Raw genomic sequence first — 26,729 nt, forward strand, 5'->3', positions numbered from 1 at the left:
GGTTACAGAAATCCTTACAGCGTGATAGAAATGTTCTTAAATTGGATTGTGGTGATGGCTATGCAACTCTGAAAATTTACTAAAAATTCACTGACTTAAACACTTACGTTAAAGGAAAATAAAATCTCGGGACCTAAACTAATCATGCCAAAGGGAAAATTTAAGCTTGACAACTGAGTCACGCAAAAACTGCCTCCTTTCTGTTCCTAAACAGATAGCTGCAATGATAGAAGGCCACCTATCTCCCCAGGTGGGATCCTTCGCAAATTGCTCACCAGAAAATGCCTTATGGGCCCCAGAACCTTTACCATAAAACAGAATTCTGTTGAATCTCACCCTGAAAATATAACTTAACAGCTTATCTTCACAGGCATGGGACAAAGACAAGACTAGAAATCGTCCTACCACCCACCCAGAGACAAATGCATATGTTTACTTTGTCTTACATAAAACGCAGATTTAAAATGCAGAATGCATTTAAAATGTTCCTCTACTCCTTCCTTTAGCTGTTCCTCTACTCCTTCCTTTAGCATGTAACATGTGGATTCAGTGAACGCTAATCAAAGCCTCACAAGAATGTGACCCCTTACCTCACTACCTATTTACCTCTTTTTTTTTTCCTTCCTCCTTTCCCCTTCTGCCACTCTCCCCTTTAAATGTTAAACTCCTCAAAATTGTCTTTGGAAAATGCACAGAGCACAGATCCTACTGTAACTGTGTCTCCTTCCCAGGCACATCCTCAACCTTGGCAAAATAAACCGCTAAACTGAGATCTGTCTTGGACATTTTTTGGGTTATACTTAAAAGGAGTAATGCAAAGCACACCTCAATAAAGCTGGGCGTGTTTAAGTGTACTGAGATAATGCTAATGGATTACGGAGGTAAAGTCTCCCTCCTGACTGAGAGGATAAAATTCTCACATTGTTAGACAGCATTAAAGGAACTCCTTTGTTGCTTTCTATGGTGAAGAAGGGCCACCATCTTTTGTGGAAACACATTGCCCACATGAATAATTTGTTCCATTTGTGACATGGTTTGGCTCTGTCCCCACCCAAATCTCATCTTGAATTGTATCTCCCACAATTCCCATGCGTTGTGGGAGGGACCCAGTGGGAGGTAATTGAATCACTGGGGAAAGTCTTTCCTGTGCATTCTCGTGATGGTGGATAAGTCTCATGAGATCTGATGGTTTTAAAAATGGGAGTTTCCCTGCACAAGCTCTCTCTTTGCCTGCTGCCATACACGTAAGATGTGACTTGCTCCTCCTTGCCTTCTGCCCTGATTGTGAGGCCTCCCCAGCCATGGGCAACTGTAAGTCCATTAAACCTCTTTCTTTTGTAAATTGCCCAGTCTCAGGTATGTCTTTATCAGCAGCATGAGAATGGATTAGTACAATTTGCAAGAAAGCAGATGATATGTAGAGTTCATACGGATGATGACTTTTCCTGATTTTCTATTCATTCCTTAAGACAGTTGCTATTTATTCAACATGTTTAGGTTCCTGCTGGAAGGATGCACAAACGGTTGCACTTTTAAGTCATTACCAACTGAACAAAAGGGATTGTCACTGGATCCAAAGTCTCAAGTAGGACAAAGAATTAAAAAAAAAAAAAATCAGCCTCTTTCCTGACACACCTGAATTTCAGATTTGTGGTATCTGTTCCTAGCAAGGCATGCAGGAAAGAGAAAAGAACATGGGCAAGCTTGCAAGGCAGCAGACACGGTAGAGTTCTTCCACTTGCTGGCAATGTGCCTTTCATCAAGTAACTTAACCTCTCTGTGAGCTTCAGTCTCCTAATCAATCAAATTGGGATTCTAATGCCTGCTTCACAGTTGCTGAGTGCAGCCTGGTGCCTCAGTGCCTAGCACACTTTAAATCCTTATTTGTAGCTATTAACTTAATTAGCAATTATGTATAAAGTTTATTTTTTGTAAGTACATTCATAAGGCTAGAATTTTACAGAGCAGGAAAGAATCATAGTTAATGCCCACATCCCATTCCTGTTGGATGCCACAGGATGTATGCCAAAGAAGGAAAAGTTCTTCTCAAGGCAGCCAGGAATGCTAAATACAGACAAAAGCTGTGCAACTACAACACGGTCAGTGATGGACCACATACACCATGGTGGTCCCATAAGATTGGAGTGGAGCTGAAAAGTTCTTATCGCCTAGTCATAGCCATTATAACACATAGTGCAATGAGTTAGCTACATGTTTGTGGTGATGCTGGTATAAACAAACCCACTGCACTGCCGGTTATATAAAAGTATAGCACATACGATTATGTATAGTACAGAATAATAAAAACAACTGTTACTTGTTTATGTATTATACTGTATTTTTAATCATGATTTTAGAGTGTACAGTTCTCCTTCTAGCTATTAAAAAAAGAAGAGTTAACTCTAAAACAGCCTCAGGCAGGTCTTTCAGGAGGTATTTCAGAAGAAAGCATTGTTGTCATAGGAGATGACAACTCCAGGCATGTTACTGCCCCTGAAGACAGTGACATTGGTGATCCTTACCCTGTGTAGGCCTAGGCTAATGTGTGTGTTTACATTTTAGTTCTTAAAAAAAGTTTACAAAGTAAAAGTAAAAAACTTTTAAAATAGAAAAAAGTTTAAATAAGGATATAAAGAAAATATTTTGTATAGCTGTACAGTGTGTGTTTTAAGCTAAGTGTTACTGTGAAAGTGCCAAAAAGTTTTAAAAATTTTTAAAGTTTATAAAGCAAAAAAGTGGCCGGGCGCGGTGGCTCAAGCCTGTAATCCCAGCACTTTGGGAGGCCGAGACAGGCGGATCACGAGGTCAGGAGATCGAGACCATCCTGGCTAATACGGTGAAACCCCGTCTCTACTAAAAATACAAAAAAACTAGCCGGGCGAGGTGGCGGGCGCCTGTAGTCCCAGCTACTCCGGAGGCTGAGGCAGGAGAATGGCGTAAACCCGGGAGGCGGAGCTTGCAGTGAGCTGAGATCTGGCCACTGCACTCCAGTCCGGGCGACAGAGCGAGACTCCGCCTCAAAAAAAAAAAAAAAAAAAAAAAAGCAAAAAAGTTCCATTAATCAAAGGTTTATTATTAAAAAATATAAATGTGCTGCAGCCTAAGTGTACAGTGTTCATAAAGTCTAGTGTGTAATAACGTCCTAGGACTTCACATTCACTCACCACTCACTCACTGACTCACCCAGAGCAAATTCCAGTCCTGCAAGCTCCATTCATGCTAAGTGCCCTATGCAGGTGTACTGTTTTTTATATTGTATACCACATTTTACTGTAATTTTTCTATGTTTAGATACACAAATATCATTGTGTTATACTGGCCTACAGTATTCAGTACAGTAACATATTGTACAGGCTTGTAACCTGGGAGCAATAGGCTATGCCTGAGAGCCTAGGTGTGTAGTAGGCTGCATCATCTAGGATTGTGTAAATACACTATGATGCTGGCACAATGACGACATTGCCTCACAACACATTTCTCAGACAGCACATCCTCATGTAATGACGCATGACTAGTTACTGAGCACCTGGAGATGGAGTGGTACCTGAGGAGGACTGAATGATTAAAAAGAATTGTCCAGGTGAGGGAACAGTGTATGGAAAAGTTGGGAAGAAATGACCACCTTTTGGGAAGCTGGGCATGAGAAAAGAAACCACAAGCACATCAGAATGGTCGATGTTAAAAGTCCAGGTTAGGAATGTGAGATCCTAGGACCCACCCCAGACCTACTGAGCAAGAATCACTGGCAGTGAGACACAGGGATATGCATTGTAACAGGCCGCCTGTACCCCAGCCAGGTGATTCCTGCACACACTAAAATATGAGAACCACTTACCAAGATAGTAAGAAAGGCCTTACATGTGTTACATCAAGTTTAGCCTAAAGCTGCCTCCTAACATATTTTAAGTTTGGCCTAAAGGTTTCTCGGTACATCGTGAGCTACAAGTGGAGGTGTAAACAGACCTTACCTACCCTTGTGCCAATCACCGAGTTTTGGCCCATCAAATGTAGGTAACGGTTGGAACCGTGTTCAAATAAAGCGAACTCTGGGCTGTAACCAATCCAGCTGTATTCTGCACCTCACTTCCGTTTTCTGCACGTCACTTTCCTTTCTCTGTCCATAAATCTTCTTCCACCACATGGCTGCACTGCAGTCTCCGAGCCTACTCTGGCTCCAGAGGCTGATTGATTCACGAATCTTTTCATTGCTCAGTTAAACTCCTTTAAATTTAATTCTGCTGAAGTTTTTGTTTTATCATATGTCATGCTAAGGTGTTTGCATGTTACTTTAAAGGCAATGAGAAGCTGTGGACAGATTTTAAGAGGCAAGGTGAAAATCGACTTGCATTTCAGAAAGAGCAGTCTATTGTCAGCTGCTAGCAGCTGGAAAAAAAAAAAGCAGTCTAGCACAGTACACTGCTTTAGGGCACAGCAAGTACCCTAGAGTCCCTTCAGGACTCAGGAATGCTTGCACACTCTTACTTCCTTTACCTTTTAGCCTCTTATATTCAGCAACTGAACACAAACATACCTTTTACAGGCCATAGTCTCCTACCAACATCTGGGTACTACATGAAAAACCTGTAAGAACTTTATGACATTCACCAAAATGCTTGGAAAAAACAAAGGTTACAACACCATTTATGTGTCAGCGACCAAATGCTGTTTCCAAAATATTACTGGCACTATCACCTCCCTTGCTGACAAATATTAACACTTTTCAGTTTTAGATAGAGCTGGAACAGATGGCCCTTTGAGCCCCTGTTTACTACTCTCTTTTGTGTGAAGTGATTTCCCCTCCCACTCAGGAAAGGAAAGGTGGGAGGATGTAAACTCGAAGAATTTACCCAGCTGGAGTCCTGGGTATTAGCCTGAAAGGTGACTTATTTATCCTACAGGACTCCATCACAGAGGAAGGTTTTTCTGCAAGAACCTGGCTGGGCCAATCCTTATTTACACAATGCCTGTGAGCAGCCACAGAGTGCAGCCTTGACAATGCCACAAGCCAACTTTTGGGTCCACCATGCTAAGTGCTGCATAGGCCTCCTTTAACCCTCACAACAGGTTATATTATTGCCATTTCTCTGGTGAATATGGAATAGATAGATTGAGTAACTTATCCCAGGTTATACATGGAGGAGCAGGGATTCAAACCCACATCCAACTGACTCCAGAACTTACAACCAAACCAATTAATGGGATGTGTCAAGTAAATTTCTATTTTTCCTATTTTTTAACGCTTTCATGCACCTGAAGGAAATAAGCACATTTAATTCATAAGGCTTACAACACATTACAAACAAACTTACAACACCCCTAGAAGGTCAGAAGTTTGCTGACCACCTAGTACAGGGGTCCGCAGCAAACTTCCTCCATAAAAGGCATATAAATATTTAGGCTGTGTAAGCCACACATCTGTACCACTGTAGATGTTTGGGGCCGCCTGACCTAGTGGAAAGGGCAATGAGTTTAGAGTTAGGGAACCTAGTTTCTAACCCTGATTCTTGCCTAAGCCAGCTGAGTGACTTTGGGCCAATCACTTCCCTCCTGTTTCTTCTGTAGAATTCTCTTTTCAATTGACTGCAAAAATAAGGTTAAAATATACTTTAACACACCAAAATGTTAGCTGCAGATTCTACATTGAATCCATAGATAATGAACCAGTGGCAGCAATACTTTAAAAGCATAAACAGAAAGTAAATTTGCATTTTAGTAGTACCTTCTATGTGTCAGGTGCTTTATAAAATACAATCTGACTTCATCCTTCATAAATGAAGAATGTCAGAAGTGCAATCACATGTTCAAAGTCAGAGAGCAAATGGGAAGCCAGAATCTAAGCCCAGCTGGCCACTCCCTCAGAAGCTCAGTGCTGCTCTGCACATCGAGGACCTGGTCTGGGTCAATGAGTCCTCAACTGATGATTCTGCAAACAGGGGGAGGATTTTGGAGTCAGGCCTCACTTCCCCCGCTGGAGGACTCTCCCTCTCTGTCCTCATTTGTCTTGTCCACCTCCTCTCAAAAAGATCATACTCCATTTGGTCTGAAAAACAATGTGAGAATCTGAGGTTTGTTTCCTTTGGTTCTGAGTGGAAGGACTGTGACTCATGGTTGTCCAGAATGCCAGGTCAAAGTGGTCTGAGAAAGCAGGGAGGGAGAAAAGGAGGACCAAGCACTTCCTCAAAGAAGCTGTGACTGGTCCTGCTGCCCACACCAGCACCGTGGGTCAAGTTGGTTTCGTATTTCAGAACTTAGTCCTAAGGTAAAAGTCTATGTGATGAAACATAAACCTGTGAAATTACCCAAGTGCCTCTGACCTTGTCTGTCTCCTTAACCACCCATTGCAATTCAGTTTATAGGCATCCGTTTAAAACTCTACCTTAGAAATGGGGTGGGGAAAGGGAAAGTGAAACCAAACAAATGGAAATCATTATTGTTGCTTCCTTTACCCCAAAAAAAGAAGAAAAGCAAAAATATTCCCCAAATATAGAAGGGTGCATGTGTGTCTCCACTGCCAAAGCAATTTTTTTTTTTTTTTTGAGAAGGAATTTCACTCTTTTTGCCTAGGCTGGAGTGCAATGGCTCAACCTCGACTCACTGCACTCTCTGCCTCCCAGGTTCAAGCAATTCTCCTACCTCAGCCTCCTGAGTAGCTGGGATTACAGGCATGTGCCACCATGCCCAGCACATTTTTGTATTTTTAGTAGAGACTAGGTTTCACCATGTTGGCCAGGCTGGTCTCAAACTTCTGATCTCAGGTGATACCCCCCCGCCTCGGCCTCCCAAAGTGCTGGGATTGCAGGCATGAGCCACTGCGCCTGGCCAAAAGCTAATTTTTTTAAAAGGCAGGGCCAGGCATGGTGGTTCATACCTGTAGTCTCAGCACTTTGGGAGGCCAAGGCTGGGGAATCACGTGAGCCCACGGGATTTAGATCAGCTTGGGGAACACAGCGAGATCCCATCTCTATGGAAAAACACTGGTTGGGCATGGTGTTATGTGCTGTAGTCCCAGCTCCTGGGGGAGGAGGGAGTAGGTGAGGAGGGCAGGGCATTAAGGCAAGAGATCCCTTGAGCCCAGGGCGTCAAGTCTGCAGTAAGCCATGATCACACCACTCTAATCTAGCCTGCGTGACAGAGAGAGACTCTGTCTCTTTAAGGAAAAAAAAAAGAAAAAAGAAAAGCCAAACTCCGTAGCTAAGCATTCAAGGCCAGATTCTGATCGATCTGGCTGGAACACACTCACAGCAGCTCTCCCGCCTTAATCACTTAAAGTGGGCATAAACTGTGCTCCAACCACATGGCCTCCATCCTACTTCACCACGCCTGAGGAGCGCAGGTCCCCTGCCGTTCCCTCTGCCTGAAGGAATGAGGGGTGATCTGCTCCCTTGCTGCCTGCTGAAATTCCACCTCATGAAGCCCAGGACGAATGTCACCTTGTAGAAGACACCTGTCAAAAACTCAAAGGAACTTTTACAGACAGATCATCAGTTTCAACTCCTTCGTGTTGCCTATGAGGAAAACAAGGCTCAAGAACGTTAAGGGACTTGCTCTAAGTCACACAGCTAGTCAGTAAACACTTGGTCTGGAAAGAAGTCAGCAGGTGGGGTGGGCAGCAGGCAGGAGAATGTCCAGGTTGACCGCCCTGTGAGAGCCCTCTTCTCCTCTTCTCCTCTTCTCCTTGGAGCACAGGCCACTTGAACCCTCTCTAGACTCTGCCCTGCACTCCAGGTTACAGCTGTCTATGTCCACATTTCTGATTGTCTTTTTCAGAGAGGTCCAAACCATATCTTACCCATCATGTTACCTTAATACTTAAGTATCCTTGGGCCTTCAGTGAGTCCCAATAGTCATTCAACAGACAAAACGCCAGCCTCCACCACCCTGTGCTTGTCTACCTCCAATAAGCCTCCACGCCTTGCCAGGGAGCCACCTAAAGTACTGCTCACTCCCCACCACTCCTCACTGAAACCCGCAGACACACACCATGATCTCCACAATCTGACACGAAAGTCTCTGAACGGCCCTTCTTACCTGTGATAGTTAATTTTAGGTGTCAAGTTGACTGGATTAAGGGATAACCAGATAGAGAGAACAGGTAAAGTTTTTATTTCTGGGTATGTCTGGGAGAGTGTTTCCAGAAGAGACTGGCATTTGAATCCATGAACAGAGTAAGCAAGACCTACCCTGACCCAAAGTATTGGGCACCATCCACTCAGCTGAGGACCCAGCTAGAACAAGAAAACAAAGGAAAGTCGAATTTGCTTGTTCCCTCTTCTGGAGCTGGGAAGTACTTTTGCTCCTTCTCTTGGACATTAGAATTGAAGGGTCTCCAGCATTCGGTCTCCAAAACTTGCATCTGCAGTCCTCCAGGTTCTCAAGCCTTCATCCTCAGACTGAGTTATACCATCAGCTTCCATGTTTTGAGGCCTCTGGGCTTGGACTGAGCCACACTACCAGCCTCTGCAGCTAGCTCTCCAGCTTGCAGACAGCATATGGTAGGGCTTCTCAGGCTCCATAATTTTATAAGTCCATTTTCATACTGCTATGAACAAATACCCAAGACTGGGTAATTTATCTCCATTTCTCTGGAGAACTCTAACAAAGTACCCCTCCAGCCTTGTTTCCTGACACTCCACCTGTCCAGAGCACCACAGGCTCTTCCTCACCTCTGCAACTTATCCCACTATTCCCTCTCCTGGAAGACACTTCAAGAGCTCCCTTTCCCCACATCACTTCTCCATGGCTAACCCCTACACATTCTTCATGACTCAGAATGTCTAAGAAATGACATTCAAAAGAGGTTTCCTCCTCCAGGAAAGCATTCCTGACTACCCTCTGTCCCAGGTGAGGTGCCCTCCTCTGTGCTCCCAAAGTACCCTGGCATCCCTCCTCCACCAGGTGATTCTCAGCACACACATGCCCCACTCTCCACTAGACCATAACCTGGGGCAGGAGCTGCATTTGCTTCTCCAGCACCTAACACAATACTCAACACATTAAGTCAGACTGAAAAATTGTCACTCACTAGTTACCTTCAGATCCAACAAACATACAGTGTATCATTTCACCAAAATATTTTAAAATATGTGGACCCTATGAATATGATAGCATAATATCAGCAATACTAAGGGGACATGTCCACAGATCACAGCAAAAAGCTTTACTACACACCTAGTCTTTAAATAAAGAGCTTAAGATGCACGATGGGATTAGGAACTGCCAGGCACTCCCCACTTCAGGAGTCCCTTTAGAGAGGTGTGATGACATCACCAATATGGCAGCTGGCCATGGTGGCTCTGGGTATAAATGGACTTGGTGCATCAGGAGGGAGCACAGATCCACGAAGTACAGGGGGAGAAGAGGAGAGTGCTGACTAAGGTGGGGGCCAACAGGAGGCTGGAAAAAGGAAAATCTCTCCCCTCAGGAAGCCTCAAAAGCACCCACAGGAGTCCTCAGGTACTTATCTTTGGGTAGTGAATACAAAGTAACTTCAGGAGACTCTACCTGAGATGCTACTGGGGCACCCAAGACTGGAGATTGGTGGGCTGTCAACAGATGGCTAGATGGAAACTCTGAGCCTCATTGAATTCACAGTATCAGATTCACACTGGATGATTAGTAACAGCTCCCATGGGCAGCGAACTGAGATAAGAAGGCAAGCAGCTAGCACAGGAAGAACTGATACTAGCCTGCAGAAGCATATGTGTTACCCAGACTTGAAGCGAAGGAAGTGGGTATCCAGGTAAAGAGGGGGGACAGGAGAAAATTAGGAAAAGTTGCACTAGAAAAACAGCTGTCAAAAAACAGCGTTTCAAAAGAGACTCAAGATTGAACATGTCAGGAAACACTTCAGGAAAACGTCTGTTTGTTAACCTGAGCTGGAGTTGGGACTGACGATCAAGTGATGCTGCTTCCTTCCACTAACCAGCATTACTAATTTACAAACACTCTTTCTTAACTCTGCCCAAATGCTTACCCTCATTAACAAATGGCCCACGTTCCGCAATCAGAAAAATTCAGTGAGCCATAGGGATTAGTTTCATCTGCTTGTTGTCCTTCCCCATCTTCTACCCACCTGAAAGGAGATAGGAACGAACTCTACTCCTCCTCCTTAGGCGACAGCACCCCCACCCAGCCACACAAGGAACCCAGAATTATTACTCAATGGCTCCTCCCTCACTGCACCACTGACCATCAAACTGGGGGACAGGCCACCAAGTCAAGTCCTCTTTCATGTTTTGAGAAATCCTTCAACTCTGGCCTCTTCTGTCCAGTGCCACAGCGTCTACTCTACTTCCTTACTCATCATCTTCCACACTCACTGTTGGAACAGCCTTTTGTCCTCCTGCTACCTCCACATCCTGGCTACATCCACTTCACCAGATTTATCTTCCTAAAATCAGCAATCTTACCACAATTGCCTCGTCAAAAACCTTCCATGTGGCCGGTTGCAGTGGTTCACGCCTGTAATCCCAGCACTTTGGGAGGCCAAGGCAGGTGGATCACGCTGAGGTCAGGAGTTTGAGAGCAGCCTGGCCAACATGGCGAAACCCCATCTCTACTAAAAATACAAAAATTAGCTGGGCGTGGTAGCGGGCGCCTGTAATCCCAGCTACTCGGGAGGCTGAGGTGGAAGAATCGGTTGAACCTGGGCCATGGGGACAGAGGTTGCAGTGAGCCGAGATCTCACTTCACTCCAGCCTGGGCGAAAGAGTAAAACTCCGTCTCAAAAAAATAAAAAAAATTTTTAAAAAACCTTCCACATTCCCATTTTTTAGGAGATACAACCCAAACTCCTTAGCGTGACACTCAGGACACAATGACTCACAATCCAACCTAGCCTTCTTGGTTTCTGCCCTCGACACTCTCCTTCCCACTGGACCAAGTGCTCTCTTATTCCCGCCCATCTTCCCCCAAGGCCTTCCCACTGGGGGGCCCAACACAATCCTGCTTGCCCTTTGAAACCTAGTTCAAATACCATCTCTCCTTTCAAGTCTTTGCTGGCCCCTAAATAAGGGAAGCCAGTCATCCCTGTTTGTACCTGTTGTCTTAGTGCAATTACTGAAAGCACACATTTACTCAGAGTGCCCTGCTTTCAATGATAAATTATATGACCTTCCGACCTAAAACCTACCTTCACCCAAAGACAGAAATAGTACTGTGACTTGCGTTCAGTGTTTTGCTTGACGTTGTGCTCCTCAAGGGTAATAACTGTCTGGTTTTAGTGTGTATATCCAGCATTTAAAGACTGTTAGCACCTGACAGGGGTTCAATGAACATTGGTGGAAAGAAAGAAGAAATCTCAGCTGGGAGCAGTGGCGCACGTGTATAATCCCAGTACTTTGGAAGGCCCAGGAGGAGGGATCACCTGAGGTCAGGAGTTTGAGACCAGCCTGACCCACATGGAGAAACCTCGTCTCTACTAAAAATAAAAAAAATGGGATAAGCGTGGTGGTACATGCCTGTAATCCCAGCTACACGGGAGGCAGAGGCTGGAGAATTGCTGGAACCCAGGAGGCGGAGACTGCAGTGAGCCGAGATGACAAAAGCAAAACTCCATCCCCCACCATAAAAAAAAAAAAAAAAGTTTAAAAAGCTATGAACATTTGGCCGGGTGCAGTGGCTCATGCCTGTAATCCCAGCACTTTGGGAGGCCAAGGCAGCCAGATCATGAGGTCAAGAGATCGAGACCATCCTGGCCAACATGGGGAAACCCCATCTCTACTAAAAATACAAAAATTACCTGGACATGGTGGCATGCGCCTGTAATCCCAGCTACTCGGGAGGCTGAGACAGGAGAATTGCTTCAACCTGGGAGGCGGAGGTTGCAGTGAGCCGAGATCGCACCACTGCACTCCAGCCTGGGCAACAGAGTAAGACTCTGTCTCAAAAAAAGAAAAAAGAAAGCTATGAACATTTAACCTTATAACTGTATTTACTAAGTGACTTTTAATATAATGTTAAATATAATGCATCAAATTATATATGCAAATTACCAATTTCTATAACTACATAATAGCAATGTAATCAACTTTTCAAAAAACATTCAAAACTGTTATTTTCCAGCAAAAGTAAAACTACTGAAAAAATTATTTTCTGAAAAATGATTTTTCTTGTTTTCTTTGGAAACAGGGTCTGTCACCCAGGCTGCAGTGCAGTGGCATGATCAGAGCTCACTGAAGCCTCAACCTCCTGGACTCAAGTGATCCTCCCACCTCAGCCTCCAGAATAACTTGGGACTACAGGCAGGCACCACCATGCCCAGCTAACTATTCATATTTTTATTTTTGTAGAGACAGGGTCTCACGGTGTTACACGGGCTGAAAAGTGATTTTTAGTAAACTTTTATTTCATATGAGAAAAAATTTTTTTTTTTTTTCTGAGACAGAGTTTCACTCTTCTTGCCCCCGCTGTAGTACAATGGCGCGATCTCGGCTCATGCAACCTCTGCCTCTTGGGTTCAAGCGATTCTCCTTCCTCAGCCTCCCAAGTAGCTGAGATTACAAGCACCCGCCACCAAACCCAGCTAATATTTTGTTATTTTTAGTAGAGATGGGGTTTCACCATGTTGGCCAGGCTGGTCTTGAACTCCTGACCTCAGGTGACACACCCACCTCGGCCTCCCAAAGTGCTGGGATTACAGGCATGAGCCACTGCGCCAGGCCTCATATGAGAAAATTTTTAACTTAATTAGCTGCTAGATATTCATTATTGGTGAGTTGAATAACCTTAATTGAATTAAATAATAAAACATAAATGATTTTCATTCAATTCTCAAATCCTTATATTTGAGGGCCAAATATAAGCAAGTCACAAGGCACCCAATTAGGTAGCCCATAAGTATGTGAAGGTAACCAACCAAGATGACTTCAAGATCAAGCAACTGACAAGAGAGAAAGTCCTCCAATCACAGCCATCTCTATATTATAAATTTGTTGGATTGACCTTGAATATATTCTGTACATCTTCCATGAACTCATTATCAATGTTGCTAGTGTAATACGCAAGAAAACCCAATGAGAGAAATTCAAACATTAAGAAATAAGCTTTTGCTGATTGAGCTTTAAAGAGCCACACACCATCCTAATATCTAAGATGCTTGTGCTCCCCAGTAACCAGTTTTTGCCTCCAATGAGGATGCAAGTCCTAACTTCTATGCTCCCGAATTTATCATACTAGCACCTAAAAAACACAAATTTAAAAATCAGTTTACCCAAGAAAACCTCCATCCCACAGCTACCATGAGAGCTTCTCTACCATCATCATTCATTCATTGGGTACTTCTAAAGAAAAAGATTTCCATATAATTAGCCCTTCTCCCAAAAGAAACTTCCTCTGCCCCAACCTCCCCCTCATCCCCCTCCCCCCATCTCAAGAAAAGCCCAGATCTTTAGAGCTAGAAGAACACTGAGGGCTAATCCAGCGCCTCCTTCTTCAGATAAGGAGATAAGGAAACTGAAAGAGCCCTCTGAGGTTGACAGACATGATCAATCAAGGTCAACAGTCATGGGAAGGACCTTGTCTGTCTTGTTCACTGTTGTACCTCCAGGCTATTATAGGGCTTGGCACCTAGTCAGCTGTTTACACACATAAGTGATGAACAAAGGGAAGAACCAGGTTACCTAAAACCTAGCCTGGTACTTTTCCAACTATATCACTTTGCCCCTTTTTTTTTTTTTTGAGACGGAGTCTTGCACTGTCACCCAGGCTGGAGCGCAGTGGCACAATCTTGGCTCACCGCAAGCTCCGCCTCCCGGGTTCACGCCATTCTCCTGCCTCAGCCTCCCGAGTAGCTGGGACTACAGGTGCCAGCCACCATGCCCAGCTAATTTTTTTGTATTTTTAGTAGAGACGGGGTTTCATCGTGTTAGCCAGGATGGTCTCAATCTCCTGAACTCATGATCCGCCCGCCTCGGTCTCCCAAAGTACTTTGTCCCTCTTAACTGCCCCAGAATATCAAATAATGGCCATAAAACTCTCAATATCAAATATGGCCACAGAGACTATCAGACTCTTCTTAAATACGTGAAAAGCTTCCTAGCTGAAATAATCCATTTACACACCCAGTAAAATTGAAGAACAGGGTCTTATGAACTTGAGGTTAGAGTTCTTCAAGCCCATTTACAGTAAGCGACTTTCTACAAATAAGACAAGGGTATCCAGTCTACAACATACTACTTCTTACTTGCTTACACTTACTAAAGCTCCTTTTTAGAGTTCTTGTACACAGGTCATATCTTCCTAATCAGACTGAGAACCGTAAAGAGGCAAAACTATGTCTTCTTTAAGGCACCTACCAAGTTTGAGCACAAAGTAAATACTCAATAAATGCTTGCTCAGTTTATAGCAATGGAAGTGGTACACTGTGAGGGACAAAAGTACATTTGACATGAACAAAGAATTCTATTTGTATTTTGCTCATCAACTAGGACTAGTACAGTACCTACCATGTAACAGAAGCCTAATAATGAATGAAGAAAAATAAATGAATGATATTGCAAAAACTGAGATGTTATTAAGCAACATCTTTTCTGAAGTCTTTCATTCATTCAACAAATATTTATTTACCAAGTATCTGTGTGCTAGGCTCTCTGCTACTCTGAAACTTCCACAGAGTTTCACTCACAGAAACCTAACTTCCCTCCCCACCGGCTAATGCATCTCAACCCAGCCGTTCATCTAGTAGGCAGTGAGCATAGCTGGGATGACCATTTGTCAAAGTATGTCCGAAACAGTCCCAGTTTACACCTATTATCCCAGTGTTAATTAATAATAGCACTGCTCAACAATGCACTGATCTAGAGATTACATGGCCCTAAGCACAGCAAATCTCCCACAAACAGATCGGGATTCAAATATTTCACTCTACAGTCTTGGGACCCTCAATGCAAGGGACAGGCTGTAAGCAAGGGTTTGGACAGCCCGGCTTGCTCTCTTGTCTCTCTGTCATGTAAAGGAGCTGTAGTTCAGTTTTTTTGTTTGTTTGTTTATTTTAAGGCCCACATTTCAAGTATAGTATTCCTTGTCAGGAGATTCCTGGCATTAAAGAGATGGACGGGAATCTTAACCGCCTCCTCCAGATCATCCACTATTGCATCATTTGAAACCAAAGCCTTCTAAAGGCAGCGACTCGTACAATTCAAGTCAGGTAAGATGGCAGCAACAGTAACTGTGGGTGCTGGCTGCTGCTGGAGCCTCGGTCTCAACTTCAAGAGCAGGGAGAGCGCTGTCTCTGGAGTTGCCAGGTGCTGAAAGGAACAGTCAATAAATCAACAGGTCTGGCGCGCTAACCCCGGGGTGCTCAGGCCCGGATGCGCCACGACTGGAGGAAGTGGCTAATTACTCACAGTTAAAACCAAAGGGGGCCGGAGCCGGTTCTCAAAGCGGTTTCCCTCCGGCCACCACCGACTCTGAGGACCTGCTACGGGAAATGTCCGGGAACGGTGGAGCGAGACAGAAGCACCACAGCCTGGGCTGCGGCTCCGGCCCTCCAGCCCCAGCCCCTGGCAGCCCTGCCCTGCTGTCACGGCAGGTACCCCTCTACTCATTCTTCCTCCGGCTGCCCCCTCTTTTCATCAATCGTAAGCCTTTCCGTTCTGCCACCAGGAAACTTCCATAGAAAGTGAGATTCCCAGGTCGAGGGATGATTCCACGAACAGCTAGAGGGCCAGTGCCAGGACTTCAGGGTCAGACTAAGTAAAGCTCAGGCGTCGCTGGGCCGGCTCGGAACAACTCAGAGCTGCAGGTCCTACGCTCCCGCGCCCTCACGCCCATCCAAGTGCCGGCAGGAGGTGGGTCCTCCATCCTCACGACCCAACGGCCGGCGCCCCGAACCTCGGCAGTGCGTCTGCTCGGCGCGGCGCAGGGACCCTCCTAGCTCCAGCCGGGACAGACCTACCAAGGCCGGGCGCCCCCACCCGGAGCCCGCCCGCCCCAGAAAGGGGACCAAGGGGGCGGGGCCTCGGCCGTCCCAGTGGGGCTCACTCTTCTCTCCCGGACTCCTGTCCAGGGTTTCAGGGGCCGGGCCCGCAATCCCCAACGGCTCGTACCTCGTCCGCTTCCAGCTCCGCTCGGCTGCCTACGAGCGCCATGTTCCTCCTCCGGCTGCTGCCACCCGAAAACCAAGCAGGGAGCTCAGAGCCGACTCCTGCTCTCGGCTCTGGGCTCAGCCCAGCGCAAGGGAGGGAGAAAGGGGACGGCCCGGCCCTCCCTCCCGGTCTCGGGCGGGGCCTGAGTGCAGCTACTCGATTTCCCCGCCCCCGGAGCCGGCAGGCCCACACCGCATCCATTTCCTCCCTGGACGCCGCGCCGCTGGCCGGGCCACTTGCCCGGCCCCCCGCAGGCTCGCCCCGCCCGCCCACGTGGGCGGAGTCACCTCCCAGATAAAGTTTCCCGGTCTGGCACGCCCTCCGGGAGGGTTTCCCAAGGGTTACCTGCGGCTTGTGCTCTGAGGTGGCTGGGCACACCTGGAAAGAAGCTAGAGAGCGCGGAGATGACGAAGCCAAGGTCAAAGCAGCGCCCCACCTGGGGTCCGTGGAAGCATCCACCTGGCCCTTGGTCCGGTTCCAGTCCTTTTTCCTCTCCAGGTGGCCACCGCATCTCGCAGATGGTGTGGCCTGAGGGCAGCCTTGGGTCACGGTCACTGGTCCCCGAGAGGCTTCTGACACACCACCCGCCTGTACAGTAGGTGGAAGGACTCTGTTTGCTTCTGTGTTCAAAAAATTTAAAAAACGCGGGACAGAGATTTATATATCTTGGAATTCCTCTACCTCCCTCTACCCGGACCGTGTATTCTCTCCATAGCATCCTGTATTTTGTAACTCCAAACATAGTTGTGTAATTCGTGCTTGAACTATAAACTCCATGAAGGTAGAATAATGCTATCTGTGCTCTTCAAGACTGTATCCCCAACACCTAGAACAGTGTCTTCCACGTAGTAGGTGCTCAACATATTTGTTGGCTGAGTTTAAAAATTGAACCTTGCTTCTGACATGTGAAATAACTGGAAAATTAAAAGCTAGATCTTTAAGAGTTTGGGAGAGAGAGGTCAGATTTACTTTACATACAGAAAAATGCACCAAGTTAAATGTGTAATTCAATGACAAGTGTTTACAAAACATCCCAATCATAATGTAGAACATCCTGAAGGCCGAGCGCGGTGGCTCAAGCCTGTAATCCCAGCACTTTGGGAGGCCGAGACGGGCGGATCACGAGGTCAGGAGATCGAGACCATCCTGGCTAACACGGTGAAACCCCGTCTCTACTAAAAATACAAAAACTAGCCGGGCGAGGTGGCGGGCGCCTGTAGTCCCAGCTACTCGGGAGGCTGAGGCAGGAGAATGGCGTGAACCCAGGAGGCGGAGCTTGCAGTGAGCTGAGATCCGGCCACTGCACCCCAGCCTGGGCGACAGAGCGAGACTCTGTCTCAAAAAAAAAAAAAGAACATCCTGAAAAGTTTTCTGTGACCCTTGCTGTCAACTTCCTACCTCCACTCCGTAGCCTCTGTCAGTCACTGATCTGCTATCAACATTGATTTGCCTTTTCTAGAATTTCATACAAATTTAATTAGGGCATGTGGTCTTTCATGTCTGGCTCATGAAAGGCTATTTAATAGTCATCCAGTGATAACTGTAAAAACAGCTAATAGTTATTGAGTCCTTACTATGTGCCAGGACTCTACTGAACCTCTTGCATATAGTATTTCATTTATTCTTCATAACACCATAAAGTAGGCCGCTTTTCTCTTTCAGATGAGTAAACTGAGGCTCAGAGAGTTCAAATAATATACCTGAGGCCAGACAGCAGTTAAGTAAGTAGGGATGCCAGAATCTGAACCCCAGTAGTCTGACTCTAGGGCCTAACTGATAACCATTGCTTTGTACTGTACTGGCTCTAGTCACCCTCCTTCTCTTTCTTTCTGTGTCAGTAAAGCAGTTGCCTGTACAAGTCCATTACATACATTTTCAGTGAGTCACTTTGCATCCTTAATACTTGCTGTACAATTTTAATGGCTTGGCATGTACTTTTATACTAGAATAATAAAATGGTTTCTACATCAGAAACATTGAAAAAATGGGTTAGATCATGTGATGGTTGCTTAGCTCTCTGAATTGTCTAAAAATCCTTGAATTGTATACTTACAATGGGTGAAACTTGTGATTATGTAAATTATATTTTAGTAAAACTGGTTTTAAAAAACTAGTTGACACAGGCTAGGTGTGGTGGCTCACACCTGTATGGGATTACAGTACTGGGAGACTGAGAAAGGAGGCTAGCTTGAATCTGGGAGTTCAAGACTAGCCTGAGCAACATAGCAACATAGCAAGACCCCATTTATAAATAATAATACTTTTTTTTTTTTTTTTGAGAGACAGAGTTTCACTCTCATCGCCCAGGCTGGAGTGCAATGGCGCAATCTTGGATCACTGCAACCTCCGACTGCCGGGTTCCTACGAATCTGTAAATTGCTTAGAAGTAGGCACTATCTTATTCATCAGTGCAGGTACTCAGTAAAAAAGCTCCGGGCGCAGTGACTTATGCCTGTAATCCCAACACTTTGAGAGGCCGAGGCAAGCGGATCACGAGGTCAGGAGATCGAGACCAGCCTTACCAACATGGTGAAACCCCGTCTCTACTAAAAATACAAAAATTAGCTGGGCATGGTGGTATGTGCCTGTAATCCTAGCTACTGAGGAGACTGAGGCAAGAGAATTGCTTGAACCTGGAAGGCGGAGGTTGCAGTGAGCCGAGATCTCACCATTCCACTCCAGCCTGGCAAAAAGAGTGAAACTATGTCTAAAATAATAATAATACTTTTAATATTTAGAACACATGCTCTGAACACTTAGAATCAGATGGACTAGAAGAGACATAAGAGTTTGTTTAATTCCAATACCCTTGAAAGTTTCCATTTCTTCCCAGACACCCCAACCCACTCCTACCTCCTCCTATGTTTCACTTTCTGAGGTTAGAGTTGCTGTCCAGGTCCAGATTCTACTCTGTATTACTCATGCATGGTTCTGTTTTTCAAAGTTCATTTGTTCCTAAATTGATAGCACCTCTTTTTGACATGAAGCCATCTCGTTGGTAGCTTCTTCTCCCATATGCTGTTATTCTACCTCTGGAATTTCCACTCTTCAAATTCTGAAGAGATCCAAACAAACTTGGATCTAATTAGTGACAGAATTATGTTATAATAGGAATCAAGTGTAATTTTTCAAAAATCTATACTTATAATTGAAGCTTGACTGGTGTTTTTGTTGTTGAATTTTTTAGATATGAGGGATCAAATCTGAAGTCCTGTATGTTTTAAATTCATGGCAGGAGATGAGCAACATTCATGTTTCAATTCAAACACTGAATAAATAAATGTGTTCTGGCCACTGGAACGTCTAATCAAATTTGCTTTGCTCAGGGCAGCTGTCAACTTTCTTTGCCCATACATGTGTGATTTTATTATGAATCACAAATATAAAACACTTTTTCTTCAAAGAATAATTAGAATGGATTTGTTTTACACTCCCCTTGCGAGTTTGCTGATAATGTTATACTCTAGCAGTCAGGTGAGATTACTCAGATATTCCATATCGCAAAAGTGATTAGCATAAAGATCAAGCAAGAGGGTATCTGAATCATTTCATTTTGAAGCCACACCTACCGGGAGCTGTTTGGGTTTCAAAATAAATCTAATATTGTAAACAATCTAATCTTTAGTATTCCTGAACATGTTACCTTTAGCTGATAGTTTTTTGCCGGTACTCGATTTAAATGAAAATTGAATCTTCATGATTTGCATGGTAGGAGAAGCTCAAATCCATGAAATAAGTGCTCATTGTAAATCATGTGTTTGTCAATGGCTTTGTCTCACATTCATGTCTTAGCTCTTCAAGGAAAACTTCCCCTTCTAAAACAGCCCCTCCCTCTCAGTCACACTCTACCACATCCTCCTGCTGTATGTATAGCACTGTTCACTACTTGGAACTCTCTTGTTCGTTTGCTTACTGGTTTATGTGTACATCCTTCAACAACAGCACCCCACACACACTATAATATAAGCTCCATGAGGGAAGGAACCTTGTGTTTTGTGTCTACAGCAAAAACCCCAATGCCCAACACATAATGACTACTTAATAAATGGCTATTGAGTGAATGAATGAAAGTAGAAAAAGTTCATAGTACATTAAGCATTATTGTTTAGACCTAACAGTCTATGTTTTAGCATAATCCAGTAATAATGAGTGAGATTTAAAGAATGCAAATCATGTGTAGTTTAAAATGTAAATTGTTTCCTAGGGTAATGTAACAGGCATGAGGATTATCTTTAAAGCCTCCTTGGTTTTTCAAAATTACATAAGAGCTAAGCACTTAGAGGTCCCTCAGTGACCTAAAGAGGAATAATTCACCTCCCTGGGAAAGGTTTCAATGCTAAGGAGAAAAACCTCATCATTTAGTGGAAGCGGAAATCTTCCCTTCAGAATATCCTTTTCCCAGGCACTTGGGGCTGGGTAAACATTTATTTTGACCCACTTGTTAGTTGTTTGTTAACTTTTTTGATATATATATATATATATATATCATGTATATAAACATTTATATATATAAACACACACATATCAAAATATATATTTTATATATATAATCTTTCCAATTGCCTTCCTGTTGATTTTCATATCTCTTTAAATTTGATTAATATCATTTCTTCAGACAAAGAAAGTAAAACCCAAAGAAGAGAGCAACAACATGAAGAGTAACTTTGGCAATATGCAATCTCAGGGCAGAGTGTCAAAGATTTAAAAACAAGACCAAGCAGGTATGGAGGTACACCAGTAGTCTCAGCTACTCTGGAGGCTAAGGCATGAGGAGGATAACTTGAGTCCAAGAGTTTGAGTCCAGCCTGGGCAACATATCAAGACCCTCATCTGAAAGGAAGAAAGACAAATTGAAAGAAAGAAAGAGAGAAGGTGAGGAAATACAATTATAAAAGGATACTATGAATAATGGTACATCAACAAATTAGAAAACCTAGGTCAGTGTTTTGTACATAGAAAGCTACAAAACATTGCTGAAAAAAATTAAAGAAGACCTAAACAAATGGAAAGACGTCCTATGTTCATGAACTGGAAGACTTAATATTAAGCAATTCATATGGAATTGCAAAGGGCCTTGATGGAATTGCAAAGGGCCTTGAATAGCCAAAACAAATGATATGGTTTGGCTGTGTCCCCACCCAAATATCATCTTGAATTGTAGTTCCCATAATCCCCACATGTTGTGGGAGGGACCAGGTGGAGATAATTGAATCCTAGGTGTAGTTTTCCCCATCCTGTTCTCATGATAGTGAGTGAGTGAGTTCTCACAAGAGCTGATTTTTAGTTGTTTTGACATGGAGTCTCACACTGTCATCTGGGCTGGTGTGCAGTGGTGCAATCTCAGCTCACTGCAACCTCCACCTTCTGGGTTCAAGCGATTCTCCTGCCTCAGCCTCCCAAGTAGCTAGGATTATGGGATTATAGGCACCCGCCACCACGCCTGGCTAGTTTGTTTGTTTGTTTGTTTTTAATTTTTATTTTTAGTAGAGACGGGGTTTCACTATGTTGGCCAGGCTGGTCTCGAACTCTTGACCTTGTGATCTGCCTGCCTTGGCCTCTCAAAGTGCTGGGATTACAGGTGTGAGCCACCACGCCTGGTCAACCTGATTGTTTTATGAGGGGCTTCCCCCTTTGCTGCGCATCATTCTTCTTGCTGCCGCCATGTGAAGAAGGACATGTTTATTTCCCCTTCCACCATGATTGTACGTTTGCTGAGGCCTCCCTGGCCCTGTAAAACTGTGAGTCAATTAAACCTCTTTCCTTTATAAATTACCCAGTCTCTGGTATGTCCTTATAGCAGCATGAGAACAGACTAATACAGTAAATTTGTACCATGTAGTGTGGTGCTGCTGTAAAGATATCTGAAAATGTGGGAGCAACTTTGGAACTGGGTAACAGGCAGAGGTTGGAACAGTTTAGATGGCTCAGAAGACAGGAAAATGTGGAAAAGTTTGGAACTTCCTAGAGCTTTGTTGAATGGCTTTGACTGAAATGCTGATAGTGATACAGATAATAAAGTTCACGTAGAGGTGGTCTCAGATGGAGATGAGGAACTTTTTGGGAACTGGAGTAAAGGTCACTCTTGCTATGCAAAGAGACTGGTGGCATTTTGCCCCTACCCTAGAGATCTGTGGAACTTTGAACTTGGGAGAGATAATTTAGAATATGTGGCAGAAGAAATTTTTAAGCAGCAGAGTCTAAGAGGAAACAGAGCATAAAAATTTGAAAAATTTGAAGCCTGACAATGCAGCAGAAAAGAAAAACCCATGTTCTGGAGAGAAATTCAATCCAGCCACAGAAATTTGCATAAGCAATGAGGAGCCAAATGCTAATCACCAAGGCAATGGGAAAAATGTCTCCAGGGCATGTCAGAGCCCTTCACAGCAGTCCTTCTCATCACAGGCCCAGAGACCAAGGAGGGAAAAGTGGTCTCCTGGGTCGGGTCCAGGGCCCCCCTGCTGTGTGCCTGACTTGGTGCACTTCTAGCCATTCCAGTCATGGCTAAAAGGAGCCAAGGTACAGCTTGGGCCATGGCTTCAGAGGGTGCAAGCCCCAAGCCTTGGCAGCTTCCACATGGTGTTGGGCCTGCAGGTGCGCAGAAGACAAGAATTGAGGTTTGGAAGCTTCTGCCTAGATTTCAGAGGATGTATGAAAATGCCTGAATGTCAAGGCAGAAGTTTGCTGCAAGGCTGGAGCCCTCATGGAGAACCTCTGCTAGAGCAGTCCACAAGGGAAATGTGGGGTCAGAACCCTCACACGGAGTCCCCACTGGGGCACTGGGGCACTGGCTAGTAGAGCTGTGAGAAGAAGGCCACCATCCTCCAGAATCTAGAATGGTAGATCCACTGACAGCTTGTGCCATGAGCCTAAAAAAGCCACAGACATTCAATGCCAGCCTGTGAAAGCAGCCAGGAGGGAGGCTGTACCCTGCAAAGTTATAGGGGCAGAGTTGCCCAAGGCCATGAGCGCCTACCTCTGGCATCAGTCTGCCCTGGATGTAAGACGTGGAGTAAAAGGAGATCATTTTGGAACTTTAAGGTTTAATGACTGCCCTATTGAATTTTGGACTTGCATGGGGCTTGTAGCCCCTTTGTTTTGGCCATTTTCTCCCATTTGAAATAGGTGTATTTACCCAATGCCTGTAATCCCATTGTATCTGGGAAGTAATTAATTTGTTTTTGATATTACAGGCTCATAGGCAGAAGGGACTTTCCTTGTTTCAGATGACACTTTTGGCTTGAACTTTTGAGTTAATGCTGGAATGACTTAAGATTTTAGGGGACTGTTGGAAAGGCACTATTGTGTTTTGAAATGTGAGGACATGAGATTTGGAAGGGGCCAGGGATGGAATGATATGATTTGGCTGTGTCCCCACTCAAATCTTATCTTGAATTATAATTCCCATAATCCCCATGTGTCATGAGTGGGACCAGGTGGAGAAAATTGAATGCTGGGGCAATTTCCCCCATCCTGTTCTCATGATAGTGAGTTCTCACAAGATCTGATGACTTTATAAGGGGCCTCCCCTTTCACTGGGCACCCATTCTTCTTCTCTTTGCTGCCACCATGTGAAGATGGATGTGTTTGCTTCCCCTTCCACCATGATTGTAAGTTTCCTGAGGCCTCCCCAGCCCTGCAAAAGTGTAAGTCAATTAAACCTCTTTCCTTTATAAATTACCCAGTCTCAGGTATGTCCTTATAGCAGTACGAGAATGGACAAATACAACAATCATGAAAAAGAAGAACGAAGTTGGAGGACTCATATTTTCTGATTTCAAAACATACTACAAAGCTGTAGTCATCAAAACACTGTGGTGTTGGCATAGAGACTGACATATAGACCAATGAAATAGAATTGAGGGTCCAATTGATTTTTGACAAGCATGCCAACACCATTTAATGGAGAAAGAATAGTCTTTTCAACAAATGGTACAGGGACAATTGGACATTTACATCAAAAGAATGAAGTTGGATCACTAACAACAACATACATAAAAATTAACTCAAAATGGATCAAAGATCTAAAAGTAAAAGCTTAAATTATAATACCCTAAGAAGAAAACACAGGGGTATATCTTCAGGACCTTGGATTTCACAACAACTTCTTAGGTATGACACCAAAAGCACAAGCAACAAAGAAAAAATAAATTGGACCTAATCAAAATTTAAAACTGGGCATAATGGCTGACACCTATAATCCCATCACTTTGGGAGGCTGAGGCAGGATGACTGCTTGAGCAGAAGAGTTTCAGACCAGTCTGGACAATATAGCAAGATACTGTCTCTACAAAAGAATTTTAAAAATTAATTATTCATGGGCCAGGCATGGTGGCTCACATCTGTAATCCCAACACTTTGGGAGGCCGAGGTGGGTGGATTACAAGGTCAGGAGATCAAGACCACCCTGGCTAACATGGTAAAATCCCGTCTCTACTAAAAAAAATACAAAAAATTAGCCAGGCATGGTGGTGGGCGCCTGTAGTCCCAGCTACTCAGGAGGCTGAGGCAGGAGAATGGCGTGAACCTAGGAGATGGAGCTTGCAGTGAGCCAAGATCGTGCCACTGCACTCCAGCCTGGGTGACAGAGAGAGACTCCATCTCAGAAAAAAAAACAAAAAGTAATCATTCATGGTGGTAAGTGCCTATAGTCCAGCTACTTGGGAGGAACATACGAGCCCAGGTTTTCAAGGTTACAGTGAGCTATGACTGTGCCACTGCTCTCCAGGATAGGTGACAGAACAAGACCCTGTCTCAAAAAAAAAAAAAGTAAAGTTTTAAAACTTTAGTACATCAAAGAACACTACCTAGAAAGTGAACAGAAAGACTATCAAATGGCAAAAATAACTTCCAAGCCAGTGCAGTGGCTCACACCAATAGTCCCAGCTACTCATGAGGCTAAGTTGAGAGAATTGCTTGAGCCCCAAAGTTTGAGTCCAGCCTGGGCAATATAGTGAGATTCCTGGCTCTAAAATAAATACGATAAAATAAAAATTTGTTTATTTACAAACCATACATCTGATAAAGGTCTAATATCTGAAATTTTTTTTTAGCTTTTACAACTGGACAACAAATAGACAACCCAATTCAAAAACAAGATAGAACATGAATAGACATTTCTCCAAAGAAGCTATACATGGCTAACAAGCACATGAAAAAGTGTTCTATGAAGTTATGTCCCTCACAATATGGATGGCACTGGAGGCTGTGGTCCTACGCAAATTAATGCAGGAACAGAAAACCAAAAACTGCATGTTCTCACTTATAAGTGGAAGCTAAACATTGAGTGCACATGGACACAAAGACGAGAACAATAGACATCGGGGCCTACTTGAGGGTGAGGGTGGGAGGAGGGTGAGGATTGAAAATCTACCTATCAGCTGCGGCCGGGCGCGGTGGCTCAAGCCTGTAATCCCAGCACTTTGGGAGGCCGAGACGGGCGGATCACGAGGTCAGGAGATCGAGACCATCCTGGCTAACACGGTGAAACCCCATCTCTACTAAAAAAATACAAAAAACTAGGCGGGCGCCTGTAGTCCCAGCTACTCGGGACGCTGAGGCAGAAGAATGGGGTAAACCCGGGAGGCGGAGCTTGCAGTGAGCTGAGATCCGGCCACTGCACTCCAGCCCCGGCGACAGAGCGAGTCTCCGTCTCAAAAAAAAAAAAAAAGGAAAATCTACCTATCAGATACTATGCTTATTACACGGATGACTAAATAATCCATATACAAAACACCCATGACACACAATTTACCCATTGTATTAGTTCTTTCCATGCAGCTAATAAAGACATACCAGAGACTGGGCAATTTCCAAAAGAAAGATGTTTAACTGGACTCACACTTCCATGTGGCTGGGGAGGCCTCACATTCATGGCAGAAGGCAAGGAGGAGCAAGTCATGTCTTACGTGGATGGCAGCAGGCAAACAGAGAGCTTGTGCAGAGAAACCCCCATTTTTGAAACCATCAGATCTCATAAGACTCATTCACTGTCACGAAAATAGTGTAGGAAAGACCCGCCCCCATTATTCAATCGCCTCCCACTGGGTTCCTCCCATAACACGCTGGAATTGTGAGAGTTACAATTCAAGATGAGATTTGGGTGGGGACATAGCCAAACGATATTATTCTGCCCCTGGACCCTCCCAAATCTCATGTTCTCACATTTCAAAACCAATCATGGCTTCCCAACAGTCCCCCAAAGTCTTAACTCATTTCAGCATTAACTCAAAAGTCCACAGTACAGTGTCTCATCTGAGACAAGGCAAGTCCCTTCCTCATATGAGCCTGTAAAATCAAAAGGAAGGGGCCATGTGCGGTGGCTTATGTCTGTAATCCCAGCACTTTGGGAGGCCAAGGCAGGCGGATCACCTGAGGTCAGGAGTTTGAGAGCAGCCTGATCAACATAGAGAAACCCCATCCCTACTAAAACTACAAAATTAGCTGGGTGTGGTGGTACATGCCTGTAATCCCAGCTACTGGGGAGGCTGAGGCCCGAGAATCACTTGAACCTAGGAGGCGGAGGTTGCAGTGAGCCGAGATCATGCCATTGCACTCCAGCCTGGGCAACAAGAGCAAAACTCCGTCTAAAAAAAAAAAAAAAAAAATCAAAAGCAAGTTAGTTACTTCCTAGATACAATGGGGTAC

General features: G+C 44.5%; 1 protein-coding gene across 2 annotated transcripts in view; it reads right to left on the reverse strand.

Moving 5' to 3' along the window:
- Positions 1-16,317, reverse strand: part of TTC39B (tetratricopeptide repeat domain 39B) — a 150,122-nt gene extending 133,805 nt beyond the window's left edge. The window contains exon 1 of one of the 2 annotated variants that reach the window (XM_033237394.1): positions 16,047-16,317. In XM_033237394.1, coding sequence (XP_033093285.1) covers positions 16,047-16,286 — 240 coding nt within the window. In that variant the 5' untranslated portion in view covers positions 16,287-16,317. The remainder of the gene's footprint in view (positions 1-16,046) is intronic. The other variant, XM_033237396.1, reaches the window with a different exon arrangement.
- Between the last annotated feature and the right edge of the window lie 10,412 nt (positions 16,318-26,729).

The sequence above is a fragment of the Trachypithecus francoisi genome, unplaced genomic scaffold (genome assembly GCF_009764315.1).
Source record: "Trachypithecus francoisi isolate TF-2019V2 unplaced genomic scaffold, Tfra_2.0 Lachesis_group16, whole genome shotgun sequence".
Lineage (NCBI taxonomy): Eukaryota > Metazoa > Chordata > Mammalia > Primates > Cercopithecidae > Trachypithecus > Trachypithecus francoisi.